This window comes from Ostrea edulis, chromosome 5 (assembly GCF_947568905.1).
Source record: "Ostrea edulis chromosome 5, xbOstEdul1.1, whole genome shotgun sequence".
Taxonomy (NCBI): domain Eukaryota; kingdom Metazoa; phylum Mollusca; class Bivalvia; order Ostreida; family Ostreidae; genus Ostrea; species Ostrea edulis.
The window spans coordinates 22,982,796-22,998,928 of record NC_079168.1 but is presented as its reverse complement, the minus strand read 5'-3'; the positions used below and the strand labels follow the sequence as shown (position 1 = coordinate 22,998,928).

The following is a 16,133-nucleotide window of genomic DNA, read 5'->3' as shown; positions in this document are numbered from 1 at the left end:
TTGTAAACTAAAATTAAAATGCAAAGTTAGATTAACACTTTCCATCAAAAAAATTAACTCGTAAGCAATGCGGCCATGTCGAAAAAAAAAAAATAATAACAAAAGTGTCGTCTGGAAACGTCAGATTCCAAGGACGTCAATACATACATCTAACGAAGTTGATACGACTCAAAAAGAAACAGCAAAGAGGTGAGTTTTTATGTTGTTATATATTTTTTAAAATAAAAAATCAATATCTAAACGAGTAAATATGAGAGTCATGGCCTATGGTAAAAAGGTACGGCGCGCGGGGGGGGGGGGGGGGGGGGGGGGGGGGGGGGGGGGGGGGGGGGGGGTTACACCTATCGTGTATGTTTGATTCCGAAGTCCGTTCCGATGGCTTTAAAAGTACCGATTTCCCTACCTTTTGTTACTTTAAAAATGATATTGTTCGAAACAGAATGAATGTTCGAATCAAACGTACAGTACAAACTTATACGGCCATACGGAATACCCTAGTTAGAATAATCTAACTGTGTCTCGGGACAGGCCCTCACCACAATCGGTGCCGTAGGACATTATCATTTTAACGAAATATTTCAATTACACAGGCCCAGCATGTACACATATATTACGCATGGAGATGTGCGATATATATTCAGACAGTATGATCTATCGTATGAATTTGTCCATTGGTTCTCACAACTTTTATAAATTTTGTACGTTTAATTATTATAGGCTACAGTTCAAAGTTTCTTATAAAATATGAAGTCTCTCAATCGTAACTGTAAAGTTGTAGCAACGTGTTACATTAACAAATGTCCGAATATTACGGCAATGTCAAACACGGCTGTGAGCTCTATCTATTTTACATTTGTACTTGAGAATTTGAACACACAATTTTCATACATCGAACGGAGAGGAAACAATTATTGTTTTGTTTTCAACTTCAACTATTTAAGTTCGTAAATTCATAAGTCCCTTGTATATACGTGGAAAGAAACCTACAAAAACACAAAGAAAGTTTGTTTTTAATGAAGTAGGTCAATTTAAATACATATCAAAATATATCTTGTTAAATAATATTTGACATAACTTGTGTTGAAATGTAAAGTATTCATTTAATTATATTTACTTTTTTCATTTGAAGGGCAATAACTCTAAATGGAAAACATAGTTTACTAGTGGAGGATCCTATTTTTTTTCTTCTTTCGTTTTGTTTTATATATACACACGAAAATCAAACGCTTTCATTGATTTTAGAATTTTTGATTTTGTGCTATAGACAAAATTGATATTGAAAAGATATGTTTTAAATGTTAGGAAAAAAACCCAATCTATAAAGGTGAAACGGCAAACCCCCAAACCCCACCCCCCCCCCCCCCCCCGAAAATGTATTACAATACTACTGATAATTTTTCTATTATTTATATTATTTCATGTATGGAGATGTGCATGGTTTTTGCACCAGTTTTCTTTTTGGATTAGGAAAATGGTTTACTTTTTCCTTAAAAAAGGACTTTGGAAGGGTCCATTAAACAGACCCAGGTTGGGAGATTTCAGGCTCTCATGGACTTAATTTCCGTGGAAACGAGGGGGTTATTTATATTCGGTCTTTCCTACCCCGGGATAGGAAAGACCGAATATAAATAACTTCCTCGTTTCCACAGAAATTTACATGGACTACATAATAGAAATAAATTAACCATGTAATATACATTGTTGTAAACCCCATACCCCCTCTATATTTCACACTGACATTAATCAACAAAACATTTGAAGATACACATTTTCAGTTTATTAGTGGAAAAAAAATAATTTCAAGTTTTTGAATACAATTTATTAATTGATTCACCAAGCATTAATTAACAAGTTAATTGATTTATAATTAGATTTTAGGAAAAATAACCTAGGCTAATGGGTTTTAACATGAAGATAAGATTTTCATCCAACCCAAATTGTATATTTTAATTACATGTATATGACATAAATATTTCAGATATGCCAAGGAGTGGTCCCTAATTCTTTCTCTGTTTCAACTGTCCATGGAGAGTAAAACCAAAACACAGATCCAGGATTTCAAAGAAATATAGGACAGTGATCACCACTCTGATAGGGAGGGCACCATCTGATCATGATTTTCTGTGCAATATATGCCAGAGTGTGTGTGTTGCTCCCATATTAAACAGAAGAATATCAAGTCGGTTAGGCAACAGATTCAAGACAGTCCAGCACCACCACCAGCAGTAGCAGTTCTTCCAATTAGTCCCCCTTCTGTATCACTCCCATCCCCATGTACATCAAGAGGGCACACTTCATGCTGTATCTGCGAGTGACCAGGTCCAAAGTTAGTTGTAGTCCCAGTAGGAGTAAGGCATGAAATCTTAATTTCAAAAGAGGCCATCATTCGCTTCTGTACAAATCACCTACAACAAGACATAGAAGAACTTGAACCTATTGCTGACAACACCATGTTCAACAAAACAGGAGTGACATAATTAATCAAACAAGTTTTTGAGAGCTGAAATTTTGAGAAAAGAGAAAATAAGGTTGGATTTTGACAACAGTGAAAGTCTAACAGTGAGCATCAGAATCTCCTGGGAACCCCTAAAGCTGCTTTTGAGGACTTGCTGACATATGTAAACCTGTAGAATATGGAAACTTGTGCTAGATAAAAGCTTTATAACCTTTCTACCAGTGATGTATTTGTTGACAATAAAAAGGGTATTTGATTTTAGCATAATAATTACTTATCATGAACTACTAGTATTATCATTATGATACTTTTAACTGGCAAATAACAAACAACAAACATGATTTGTAAATGTTATTTCCTGTATAGATCTACATGATACTTCTATTTTGGGAACATTATGAAAATAGGCCAATTTAGATTATTTCTCATTCTGTGGCATTTACAAGCATGTATAAATTACATGTAAATGCAATATAATCCAAACAATTTAAAACTACAGTGCCTTAGGATATATTCCATTTCAAATATGTATCTAGATGTAATTCTATTCAAATCTATATTAATGTCTGGAAGATTTTTAGATCACAGCTCATGAATTACGTTCTGTCAGTCAATAATGTATTGCACACTGCAGGGCCGTAAATTAACCTTCAATTTGGAGGAGGCAGGAAATTAGGAGGGGGTCTGGGGCCCCAGGCCCCCAGACGTTGAGCACATTTTGTGCACACTGAACACGTTTCGTGCAAAATCCTTGATTCTAGGGCCTTCTAAGATGTTACTTGACTACCTCATTCTAAAAGAAAGATTTGGAATGCTTTTTAAGGGAGGTATCATGTTCTTAGTTATTGGAAACAACATAAATTCTATATGAACTTTAAATTTTAATTTTTTTTGGCTCAAAAGTTGGAGGAGGCAGCTGCCTCCTCCGCCTCCATGTAATTTACGGCCCTGGCACAAGCATTTAAAATTGTTGGTTAAAAGACCTCAGTATCTTTACATGATTAATACGTATAGGAATATGCAATTATTGATCAAGATAAATACAGTAAAATTTATACAGTATCATTTCTCAAATCGTATTTTCAGAGTCAATAATATACTGACTCTGATCCCCTATATCGGTGTTGTGTTGTTATTATTCACGCTATGAAATCTACATGTACATGTAACAAAAAAGATCATTTGATACTTACTATTAGGTGTCTACAGTAATTTTCCTTTAATCAGGTTTCACAGCAAATGCTCGTTGACCGTGTAATTCCGAGTAAATTCGAATTGAACATGTTTTGACGAGACGCGGTGTCAACTTATTTCGTTACCATTGATATCGATACTCGGTCGTTTTAATACAAAAAAACAAAACAAAAAACAACCAAAAAAACAAAACAAAATCCAAAAACCATGGAATATGATATGAAACAGAATTGTTCCAATGATTCACTTCTTTCACCATGTAAATAGACTACATACTATATTTATTCTTATTTCAGTATTTCAAAATTCAAGTAAAAATAATTTAAAAGTAAAGTTGAACAATCACGGCTTTGAACATCATTTCCAAAATATTTCTTATTTCTATTTCCCATATTTGGTCAAAAATGCTTATTATGATCATTGAATTAGCCATTCTAGCTATTTGAGTGCATATAACTTGATATATTCAGAGATTTATAGGTTCATGTACATTGTACATGGTCATTGCAGGTTTATTGTTGTGACGTGTATCCCGAAATGTTAATTTTTTAACATTAAATACCACAATATTCAACGTCATATTAACAAAAAAGTATAGAATATATGAAAAAAAGAAAAACATTTCTAGAAAGCCTATATCCAGAAGATTATTATATACGGAAATTATCAATATCCCAGGCTAGGCCATTTTTCATGGTTCGTGGGTCATGTTCTTTAAGTTGTACAGTAAATGCCAAATATTTAGAGTTTTATGCATATTATTTTTTGCTTTATATCATCCAACTATAATATTCAAAGACATAAATATGCAGTGGCATATTTATTTATATTCTTTACTCGGTTATGCGATTGGATTGCCGACTTAATAGTGTTGTTTCCTCATGTTTGAAGAAAATGTTCAATGTACTCGAACATGAGACTCCGCTACCATAAATGATTGTAAAGAAACTTATCACATGTGGTTTAAAGTAAAAGTTATGCATTAAACTAACAGTTATATCCTTGTTGAGTATATATTCTAGTCATTAAAATGTGATTTTACATCACAATATAGCTAACAGTCCTCCGACAATCAGTGGTTGCCCGCCCAGTGGAGCGGTAATTTATGCAGATAAATCAAAGACATCAACTACACACACTTGGACAAAACCCACTGCAAGTGACCCAGAACAAGGAGCTATCGGGTATGTACTTATATATCATTATGTAAAAAAAAAAAAAAAAACCACTCACGTCATTCTGAACATGGAAATATCGGTTATATACCTATATCATTATGTAAAAACAATCACGTCATTCAGAACAAGGGATTATCGGGTATATACCTATATCACTATATAAAACCACTGACGTCATTCAGAACAAGGAATTATCGGGTATATACTTATATCACTATTTAAAAAACAATCAAGTCATTCAGAACAAGGCATTATCGGGTATATACCTATATCACTATTTAAAAAACACTCACGTCATTCAGAACAAGGAATTATCGGGTATATACTTATATCACTATTTAAAAAACAATCAAGTCATTCAGAACAAGGCATTATCGGGTATATACCTATATCACTATTTAAACAAGAGGCCCAAGGGCCTAGAATCGCTCTTCTGATAAATTGTACAACCTCACCATTTCTATTCTTAGCCTCTTAGTATTCTAAATCTTTAGTTAAATCCTAAGAATTCAAAAAAAGTAGGTCAATGTGACCTACTTTTTGGTTTACACATTTTGAGAACCCAAGAAATATCAACTGACAAAGTTTGATGATTTTAAGCCAATTAGTATCTGAATATTGAAATATAGCTGTCAAATTCCAATCGTAGGTCATGGTGACCTACTTTCTGGTCAGCGAACTCCGAACATGCAAGACCCATCAACTGACAAAGTTTGATGACTGTAGGTCAAATAGTATCTGAAATATATAAATATAGCCGTCCAATTCCAAAAGTAGGTCAAGGTGACCTACTTTTTGGTCAACACCCTTTGAACATGCAAGACGCATCAACTGACAAAGTTTGATGACTGTAGGTCAAATAGTATCTGAAATATATAAATATAGGTGTCCAATTCCAAAAGTAGGTCAAGTTGACCTACTTTTTGGTCGAAACCCTTCGAACATGCAAGACCCATCAACTGACAAAGTTTGATGACTGTAGGTCAAATAGTATTTGAAATATATAAATATAGCCGTCAAATTCCAAAAGTAGGTCAAGGTGACCTACTTTTTGGTCGACACACTCCATTGACTCAAGATGCATCAACTGTCAAAGTTTGATGATTGTAGGTCAATTAGTGACTGAAATATATAAATATAACTGTCAAATGCCAAAAGTAGGTCACAGTGACCTACTTTTTGGTCGATACACTCCGAAGACTCAAGATGCATCAACTGACAAAGTTTGATGATTGTAGGTCAAATAGTGTCTGAAATATAGTAATTTAGCTGTCAAATACCAAAAGTAGGTCACGGTGACCTACTTTTTGGTCGACACAAACCGAAGACTGAAGACGCATCAATTGACAAAGTTTGATGATCCTAGGTTTTACAGTGCCCAAAATATGCATCTAAAATTGAAAATGTGAAATTTGAATAGCTGCAAAATTCAAAAAGTAGGTCACTGTGACCTACTTTTTAATAAATATGTTTCAAGGCCTCAAGATGCATCAACTTACAAGATTTGATGATTCTAAACCTCTCGGTATTTGAAATAACAACTTAAAATATATCTATAAATGATATGCCATAAAATTCAGAAAGTAGGTCACGGTGACCTATTTTTCAGTTGACGCATTTCAAGGTCCCATGATCCACCAACTGACAAGTTTTGATGATCATGGGCTTCAAAGTGTCCAAGATATGCATCAAAATTAATTTTAAAATAAATACCTGCAAAATTCAAAAAGTAGGTCACCGTGACCTACTTTTGAAACAACTTAACACAAGGTCCTAAGATGCATCAACTGTCAAAATTTGATGATCCTAGTCCTTATAATGACTAAAATATCTAAGATTTAAGGAATTTAAAAAAAAATTAAATTTAGGTCAACTTTGAAGTGACCTTGAGACCATGCCCTTTGCCCCAGGGTAATGCCTTGAACAATTTTTAATCTACAACATATCCTCATCCTTATGTGTAAGTTTGGTGATAATCTGCCCTGTGGTTCTTGAGAAGAAGATTTTTTAGCAACCACTACTTTTTTTTGTATTTTCCTGATTATCTCCCCTTGTTAAAGGGTCACATCCCTTTATTTAGTATGTATGAAAGCCCTTGGGCCAATGATACCCTGTAACAAATTTGAAAAAAATTGGCCAAGGGGTTCTTGAGTTATAGCCCTTTTTCTAAAAAGTTTACGCACACCGCACAAATGGCCATAGCATTAGCTCTTTGAGCCTTTGGCTCAGAAGAGCTAAAAACACTCACGTCATTCTGAACAAGGAATTATCGGGTATATACCTATATCACTATGTAAAACCACTGACGTCTTTCTGAACATGGGAATATCGGGTATATACCTATATCAATAAGTAAAAAACACTCACGTCCTTCAGAACAACGAAATATCGGGTATATAAACATACCTATATGAAAGGTGAAGATAACGAACAGTGATCAACTCTCATAACTCCTATAAGCAATACAAAATAGATAGTTGGGCAAACGCGGACCCCTGGACACCCCTGGACATACCAGAGGTGGGATCAGGTGCCTAGGAGGAGTAAGCATCCCCTGCCGACAGGTCACACCCGACTTGAGCCCTATATCCTCATCAGGTAAACGGAGTTATCCGTGGTCAAAATCAGTGTGCTAAGAACGGTCTAACAATCGGTATGAAACACATCAGACAGCATTTGACCCAATGATAGGTTTTATTGGCAAACCAGATCGTAAAAACGACCATCGAATATACAGTGGTAATACGCATACCTATATATCTACATGTGTATGAAAATCATTCACGTGACCTAGAGCAATGAAATATCGGGTATATACCTATAGCTCTATATATGAATCATACACGTGACCTAGAGCAATAAAATATCGGATATATCCCTAAATAGCGCTATATGAAATTCGTTCACGTAATCTAGAGCAACGGAATACCAGCTATGTACATTTACATGTACCTATATACATGTAGGACTATATAAAAACCATTTACATGATCCAGAACAATTAAGGTAATATCTCGTATACTCGTATATCCATAAAGCATTCACGTAATCCAGAGCAAGGAATTATCAGGTATGTACATGTAAAGCATTCAAGCGATGAAGCCCAAGATAATATCGGGTATATACCTATATAGCTCTTTATATAAACCATTCACGTGATTCAGAGCAAGGAATTATCGATTATGTACAGTGTACCTATACATGTAGCTCTATAAAGCATTAAAGTGATGAAGACCAAGATAATATCGGGTATGTACCTCTTTAAAGCAATGACATGGAATATCGGAGATGTACCTACATCTCTACTTATAAACCATTCACGTGATTCAGAACTAACTCTATAAACCATTCACGTGATTCAGAACTAACTCTATAAACCATTCACATGATTCAGAACTAACTCTATAAACCATTCACGAGATTCAGAACTAACTCTATAATTAAAACCATTCACGTGATTCAGAACTAACTCTATAAACCATTCACGTGATTCAGAACTAACTCTATAAACCATTCACGTGATTCAGAACTAACTCTATAAACTATTCACGTAATGAAGACAAGATATAATCGGGAATGTACCTACAGCGGTATTAATCAACCACTCACGTGATTCAGAGCCAGGTAATACATGGTTGGTGCCTTCTAGCTCGATCAACCATTCACAATCACATTATATCTATGACGAGAAGATGCCAAGTGTTTTTTTTTTTGTTTTTTTTTTTTTCTTGTTTCGATTCATTGGTTGTTTTTTATTTCACCGGGAACAATTAATTTCTTCATTATAGTGTCACCCTGGTCTTCGGTGAGAATCCTGGCTCGGGATTTAGTAGAGGATATCATTCAATAACGTATGAAGCTTCTGATAACGCAGGCCAGAAGGCAACTTGCACGTTCTCTTTCACAGTAGAAGGTAAACGTGACATCTCCATTTATTACATTTTTTGTTTTATTATTATCATTATAATTATGAAAATGCTGATGTTTTTATTAAAATCTTCATGTTATTGAAGTAAAAGACAAAAATATAATGCTGTTAGGAAGCATTACTATAAGGTACAGTAATGTAAATTGCTTAGTAATACCTTGAATTCGGGTTTATCATTCAAATGGGAAATTTTTGAAGACAACATTTGTACCACATGCTCCCCTGCAACTAAATGAAAACAAATCTTAGAATACAATGAGCTTCCTTTTATGTGTGTGCATACAATGGGCTTCATTTTGTGTGTGCATACAATGGGCTTCATTTTGTGTGTGCATACAATGGGCTTCATTTTGTGTGTGCATACAATGGGCTTCATTTTGTGTGTGCATACAATGGGCTTCATTTTGTGTGTGCATACAATGGGCTTCATTTTGTGTGTGCATCCAATGGGCTTCATTTTGTGTGTATACAATGAGTTTCATTTGAATATCTTTCAGTTATATCATGCGACCCTATCCCCTGGCCATTACACGGAACAGTGAATTGTCATAGTGGGGAATTCATTTACGGATCCTCATGCAACGTACAGTGTGACCTGGGTTATGAAATGACACCTATGGCAATGAATGGGAGCCAAACTATAACTTGCAACGCTAATGGTCAAACAGACTCCGCCCCCAACACATGCCAAGGTAATGGTCATCATTATCCTCACCATCATCATCGTCGTCGTCATAAAAACAAATCAAACCGGATTGTTCTATTAACTGATCAAACAACAATGGAAATCGGTCATTATCAATATATGAAATGCACCAATAAAATGATGTTTTACAAATATTTCAATTTTTGGGTAATGTTTTCCATTGAATTTTCAAGTAAAGATTTGTGAATAAAGCAAAAATAAAGATGGTTTCATAGGAACATGTGGTAAATATGAGGTTTTAGCATTGTGAAAACATATACAAATAGTTCTAAAAGATTCTATAATATTGTTTTGGGGTATTCTGTGTCCTTAACTGTTTTAAATCCTTTGTGACAAAATCTAAAGTTTCAATGGCATTGCAGGTTAATGCAAGGTGAAGATAACGAACAGTGATCAATCTCATAACTCCTACAAGCAATACAAAATAGATAGTTGGGCAAACTAATTTAATGCTTACCCTTTTCTGTTACAGTCATTAAATGTCCAGATAATGACACAAATCTTCAAGCAGAGCACGGCTCCATTTCCTGCACTGATGAAAATAAATACAACAGTTTATGTGTAACTCAATGTGATAGTGGGTATGGTCACGTGACAGGGGATGGTACTGTTTGTAATGAAGACAAAACCTGGTCCAATAAGATATCAGACTGCAGAGGTAATTTAGAAACTGTCCATTTATTTGGAGGCTGAAATATATATGTTGTATGATAATTCACGGTAAAATGCAATGCTCTTTGTAGTGATTGCGAGTTATTTACATTATTATTTCTTTATAGATGTACAACCTCCATCTCTGAAACATTGTCCCGTCAATATAGTCACTTATGCCAATAGAAATAACCAATCTAACCCTGTTACGTGGACAACGCCATCTGGTGAGGACAACTCAGGAACATTCTATGTCAATCAGACCAGCGGACCGTCCAGTGGATCCAAGTTTCCGGTGGGAAATACAGAAATTCGATATGTTGCATTTGATTTGGACGGAAATGCGTCACCAGAATGCGTATTCTTTGTAACAGTGGAAGGTAAAATTATGCAAAGACTGTTATAACATAATTCTAATCAAAATCAAAACACAATAAATGTAATACATGAGTAATAAATGATAGAAATACAGTTTTATTCCATAATCATCAAAATAGTAAGTCAGTCTATCCGTTTCCACACGAGCTTTCTATATTGTGTATAGCTAAAATGAAAAATTCTCTTCATGTTTACAAATGGCTAATTTTCGTTTCTTTTCATGTGTATTTTCAATTGCTAACTTGAACAGTTCAACCATTTGACTTATAACAACACAGATTATTATAATGAAAGAAATTCAAAACTCGAATGACCAGTTTTGGTTTAATAGTCTCGACAAAAAAACCTACCAGTAAACATGAAGAAATGGCTATTACAGCAAAATCAGGATCTATATCACAAAGAAATAGAAATCTAAAACAAGAGGCCCATGGGCCACATCGCTCACCTGAGTCACTTTGGCCCATATCTGAAGACTTTCCATATATATTTGCATGTAAAACCTTAGTCCCTATTATGGCCCAAACTACCCTTTGCAAACTTGAATCTACACTATGTCAGAAAGCTTTCATGTAAATGTCAACTTCTTTGGCCCAATGGTTCTTGAGAAGAAGATTTTTAAAGCTTTTTCCTATATTTGTATGTAAAACTTTGACCCCCCCTCCCACTTGTGGCCCCATCCTACCCCCCCCCCCGGGGGGGGGGGGGGGGCATGATTTGAACAAACTTGAATCTTCACTATGTCAGAAAGTTTTCTTGTAAATATCAGCTTTTCTGACTCAGTGGTTATTGAGAAAAAGATTTCAACTATATATTTGTATGTAAAACTTTGATCCCCCTTGTGTCCTCATCCTACCCACAGGGGCCATGATTTGAACAAACTTGAATCTGCACTATGTCAAAAAGTTTTCATGTAAAAATCAGCTTTTCTGGCTCAGTGGTTCTTGAGAAGAAGATTTTTCCTATATATTTGTATGTAAAACTTTGATCCCCTATTGTGGCCCCATCCAACCCCCGGAGCCCATGATTTGAACAAACTTGAATCTGCATTATGTCAGGAAGCTTTCATATAAATCTCAGATTTTCTGGCTCAGTGGTTCTTGAGAAGAAGATTTTTAAAGATTTTTAAAGTTTTTCCCTATATATTTGTGTGTAAAACTTTGATTCCCCCCTTGGGGCCCCATCCTACCACCGGGGGCCATGATTTGAACAAACTTGAATCTACACTATGTCAGAAAGTTTTCATGTAAAAATCAGCTTTTCTGGCTCAGTGGTTCTTGAGAAGAAGATTTTTAAAGATTTTTCCTAATAAGTATATATTTGTATGTAAAACTTTGATCCCCTATTGTGGCCCCATCCAACCCCCGGGGCCCATGATTTGAACAAACTTGAATCTGCATTATGCCAGGAAGCTTTCATGTAAATCTCAGCTTTTCTGGCTTAGTGGTTCTTGAGAAGAAGATTTTTAAAGTTTTTCCCTATATATTTGTATGTAAAACTTTGATCCCCCCCCCCTTGTGGCCCCATCCTACCACCGGGGGCCATGATTTGAACAAACTTGAATTTGCAATATGTCAGGAAGCTTTCAGGTAAATTTCAGCTCTTCTGGCCCAGTGGTTCTTGAGAAGAAGATTTTTAAATGACCCCACCCTATTTTTGCATTTTTGTGATTATCTCCCCTTTGAAAGGGTCATGGCCCTTCATTTGAACAAACTTGAAAGCCCTTTACCCAAGGATGCTTTTGGCCAAGTTAGGTTGAAATTGGCCCAGTGGTTCTGAAGAAGAAGTCGAAAATGTGAAAAGTTTACGGACAGACAGACAGACGGACGGACAGACAGACGGACGCCGGACAAAATGTGATGAGAATAGCTCATTTGAACCTTCGGTTCAGGTGAGCTAAAAAAAATTAATTTAAACAACTGTTATGCTCGTGGTTAGCTCACCTGGGTTGAAGGTTCACGCGAGCTTTTCTGCACGAAGTTTGTTCATCGCCCGTCTGTCTTCCGTTCTCTGCCCATAAACTTTTCACATTTTCAATTCAATTCAAGAAGCACTACATGTATACCATTTTCAATTATTCTTACTGCAAAGCATACTTGTTCAAATGAAGGGCTATATCCCTTTTAAGGGGTGAATAGTGTAAATTGGATTGTGTTTTTAAAAAACTTTCTTCTCAAGAACGACCCAACAAAAACAAAACCTATTTAAACGTATGTGAAAGTTTTCCTACCTAAAGTTCACATTTGTTCAAGTCATTAGCTTTTTATTTTACATTTAGAATATAGAAAGGTAGGAAAAATCTATGAAAATTTCCCTCTTAGCAAGGGTATTACTAGTGTCAAATTGATATTCAAATATTTTCATACAGTTTAGAATCAATTTTGTTTACACCATGATCAAGATTTTTTAAAGGAAATTCTTTTAAGAATCTTCTTCAGAACCCCTAAGGTACGATGTGTCAAAATACTATTCACGCACTCAGTTTAGTGTAGATTCAAAATTCACCCAGCTCGGACATTAGAATAAGAATGGGATCGAGGAGGGAGTTAGGAAAATGTGAGATTAAGTCTTTTTTCAATGACCACAAGAATAAAAGATGTCAAATAAAGATGCAGATATCCTCATATACTATCGATTTTAATGTGTTCACACCGTGGCCCCTGGGGTCAGGGGGCATAATGGGGCTTTTAAAATGCTTTACATGAGGAACTTGTGAACGATGTGGCTCATGGGCCTCTAGTTATCAAACCAGTATATTCAACGTATTATATATCGTTGCTGTCTGTTTTTTCTGTCTATAAGTTTGTTTTATAAAATCTACAGATTAAACATAATTCTATTCACAATGTCTTGGAACAGGATGGGGCCTAAGACTTCAATAGGTATTCAAGTTTTACATAAAAGATAGCAAAAATCATTATTTAAAATATTCTAATTGATAATCCAACATATTCAATGCAGATTCGGGTTTCTTAAGAAAAATGACCAAAATGGAGCCAAAATTATTAAGATGATTGTTGTCTTTATTATTTGAAGACTTCTTTAAGTTTTATGATACTGTATAAAAACTAAATGCATATTTAGGAAAAGCAGAAAAGGGTGTACCAAAATTGTGAATTTCACAACCCCAGGGTTTTGACTTTAGGACGGCTCCAAATTAGTCATATGGTGTTGATTTTACACACATTATGTAAAATCTTTCATCAGTATAGGTAATTTCGGGGCCATTTATGTTTTAAGAACATATCTTGTTTTATACTGCTGCTGAATATTAGAATTTAGCTGAGATATTCAGAAGAGGAAATATTTTTCTACATTTGATAGCCCACTTTTAATTAATACGTATGTACTCATATTAGTGAGAAAGCCTGTGGGCCTCTTGTTCTTAATCCAATGATAACACTTCAAGTATATACTAGTATTTTCTTTAACGATCTTTTGAGATTCATGTGAGAAAATATGCCATATAAAAAGAAATTTGTTTGACAAAATGCTTAACTTTTACTTCTCATTTCACATTTCTTAAAGTTCTTCATAAAACATATAGGAAATCAAGATTGAACCCACATAAATCATGATTTATTTGATCTTTGTGGCAAAAATCTTTTTAAAAAATATTCTAACGTGTTACAGAAATAATCTGTGAACCGCCGAATATACCTGATTCATACATGACAATCAGCTGTCCAGATGGATATACCTTTGGTTCTGTTTGCCATCTTGGATGCAAGAGTGTGTTTCCTTTAATCGGTCAGAGCAACATTACATGTGAGCGAAATAACACAATGTCCCCACCAAAAGGCTACTGGGATATGGGAGGATCGGATCCGTATTGTCAGAGTGAGTAATTTTTGTGTATATCACGCGCTCGCACGACCGAGCGGATATGAATAAATTAAACAGAACTAATGTGTATGAATGTATCGTGGTTATGTATTAATGTACTATAGCAATTCCTTTATTCTATATATAGAAAATCCTTGCGACCCATTACTGGCGCCTCTTAATGGAGCCATTGTGTGTGACACCTGGTTGTATGGTCGCCATTGCCAAATGCAGTGCTCAGATAAATACGACATACCATATGGAACAGCTGGAACAAACGGTGCATCCTTCACGGGGGCTTTTACTTGTACTGACCTTCGAGGAACATACATGCCTTCAAACTTTGTACCAAACTGCACAGGTATTTATAAATTATAAATCTCATCTCATTTGCATTTGTTTCTTGGAAGAAAGCAAAATCTGTGGAAATATTTTGTCAGAAAAGAAGCTGATTTTATATCTTATTGTTTCATTGACTAGATCGAAGAAATCCCAGAAGAACGATGCTTCCTGGGGAGTTTTTCTACTACACTGGAGACTGTTCCGACCCTACGGTTCTAACAGAGATTAAAGATAATTTTATCAAGCATATGCAGAAGGAGGAAGTCAGTGGATTTGGGGGTGTGTGTCCTTCTCATATAGAGTGTAACGTTAATAACACAGTTGTCACGTGTGGTCAGATTTCAGGACGAAAGAAAAGGACAGTACGCGAGGAAAGGGGGGTACATGTACATAAAAGAAGCACTCATGAAATACGCGTGGAAATATCATTAGATACAACGTGGTACAACTTCAATTCATCCAACGGAGACACGTTTCGTTTTCTAGAAAATCTGCAAACTAAAATGTTTGATGTAGTTAAACAGCTAGGAAGCAATGGGGATCTAACTGTGCGTGGCCTTTCCCCCGATGTAAACAGTTTTCAGTTAGGGTTCAGCGACGCTTCCTGTCCTGATGGCACTGCCCTTAGATGGAACACCTTGACCTGTGGTAAGCGAAATCTATGCTTTATGGTATTTGTATATTGGAAGGGGGGGGGGTGAGACAAACATTTTTCGTACATGTATATCATGATCATTTAGATTGACTTTAGCAAAGGATTGTCCATATTTTGAAATCAATTTATAGCACTAAATATGATAAATGAGATATCTGTTTTATACGCAGAACAATACATTATAATTATAAAGTATACATCACTCACTTTTAATGATATTGTTTCAGTTCCATGTTCTGTTGGTAATTATCTGAATAACACAGACCCATACAATCCTGGCTGCTATGATTGTCCGAAAGGCACCTACAAAGACAATGTAGATACTCTAAAGTGTTCACAATGTCCGACAGGAACCTCGACACTGAAGGAAGCATCAACAAGCAATGACCAGTGTATAGGTATTTGTGGGGAATGATATGATAGATAGCTATGTGCACTTCTTTATATCAACAGTCAACAAAAACAAAATCTTACACCTTCAGCAGAAGAAACAAAAGGCATAGCAATACATGTACTTCCTTGAAAGTCATATTCATGAGGTAATCCTAATTGATAACTCTCCAGTAAGGATTTGGTATTGTTTATAGATCAGTGTAGGCCCGGTGAATATTCAGCAACAGGCCTTGTACCTTGCGTACCCTGTCCAAGATCCACCTACCAGTCACAAACTATGGCTACGTCTTGCAGTCCATGTCCTTCTGGAAAAACTTCAACCCCTGGAAGTACTTCCATCACTGACTGTAAAGGTATTCATCAGTAGATGTACTTTCTTTAAGATATCTCTGGGTATATTTTACTGTGAATTGTTGACACAAGCGTTT

At 35.4% G+C, this 16,133-nt stretch overlaps 1 protein-coding gene and 1 long non-coding RNA gene across 3 annotated transcripts in view; one reads left to right on the top strand and one right to left on the bottom strand.

Annotated features, from left to right (window-relative positions):
- The window catches only part of LOC125652082 (sushi, von Willebrand factor type A, EGF and pentraxin domain-containing protein 1-like), a 47,236-nt gene that overhangs the window by 24,912 nt on the left and 6,191 nt on the right, over positions 1 to 16,133 (top strand). The window contains exons 4-13 of one of the 2 annotated variants that reach the window (XM_048881048.2): positions 4,704 to 4,833; positions 8,616 to 8,740; positions 9,253 to 9,447; positions 9,934 to 10,119; positions 10,241 to 10,492; positions 14,124 to 14,330; positions 14,464 to 14,676; positions 14,796 to 15,305; positions 15,540 to 15,710; positions 15,900 to 16,058. In XM_048881048.2, coding sequence (XP_048737005.2) covers positions 4,704 to 4,833; positions 8,616 to 8,740; positions 9,253 to 9,447; positions 9,934 to 10,119; positions 10,241 to 10,492; positions 14,124 to 14,330; positions 14,464 to 14,676; positions 14,796 to 15,305; positions 15,540 to 15,710; positions 15,900 to 16,058 — 2,148 coding nt within the window. The remainder of the gene's footprint in view (positions 1 to 4,703; positions 4,834 to 8,615; positions 8,741 to 9,252; positions 9,448 to 9,933; positions 10,120 to 10,240; positions 10,493 to 14,123; positions 14,331 to 14,463; positions 14,677 to 14,795; positions 15,306 to 15,539; positions 15,711 to 15,899; positions 16,059 to 16,133) is intronic. The other variant, XM_048881049.2, reaches the window with a different exon arrangement.
- Positions 1,755 to 4,369, bottom strand: LOC125647784 (uncharacterized). Its single transcript, XR_008802798.1, has 2 exons — positions 3,649 to 4,369; positions 1,755 to 2,405 (listed from the first exon to the last, which is right to left on the bottom strand). It is a non-coding gene; the product is annotated as an uncharacterized LOC125647784 (long non-coding RNA).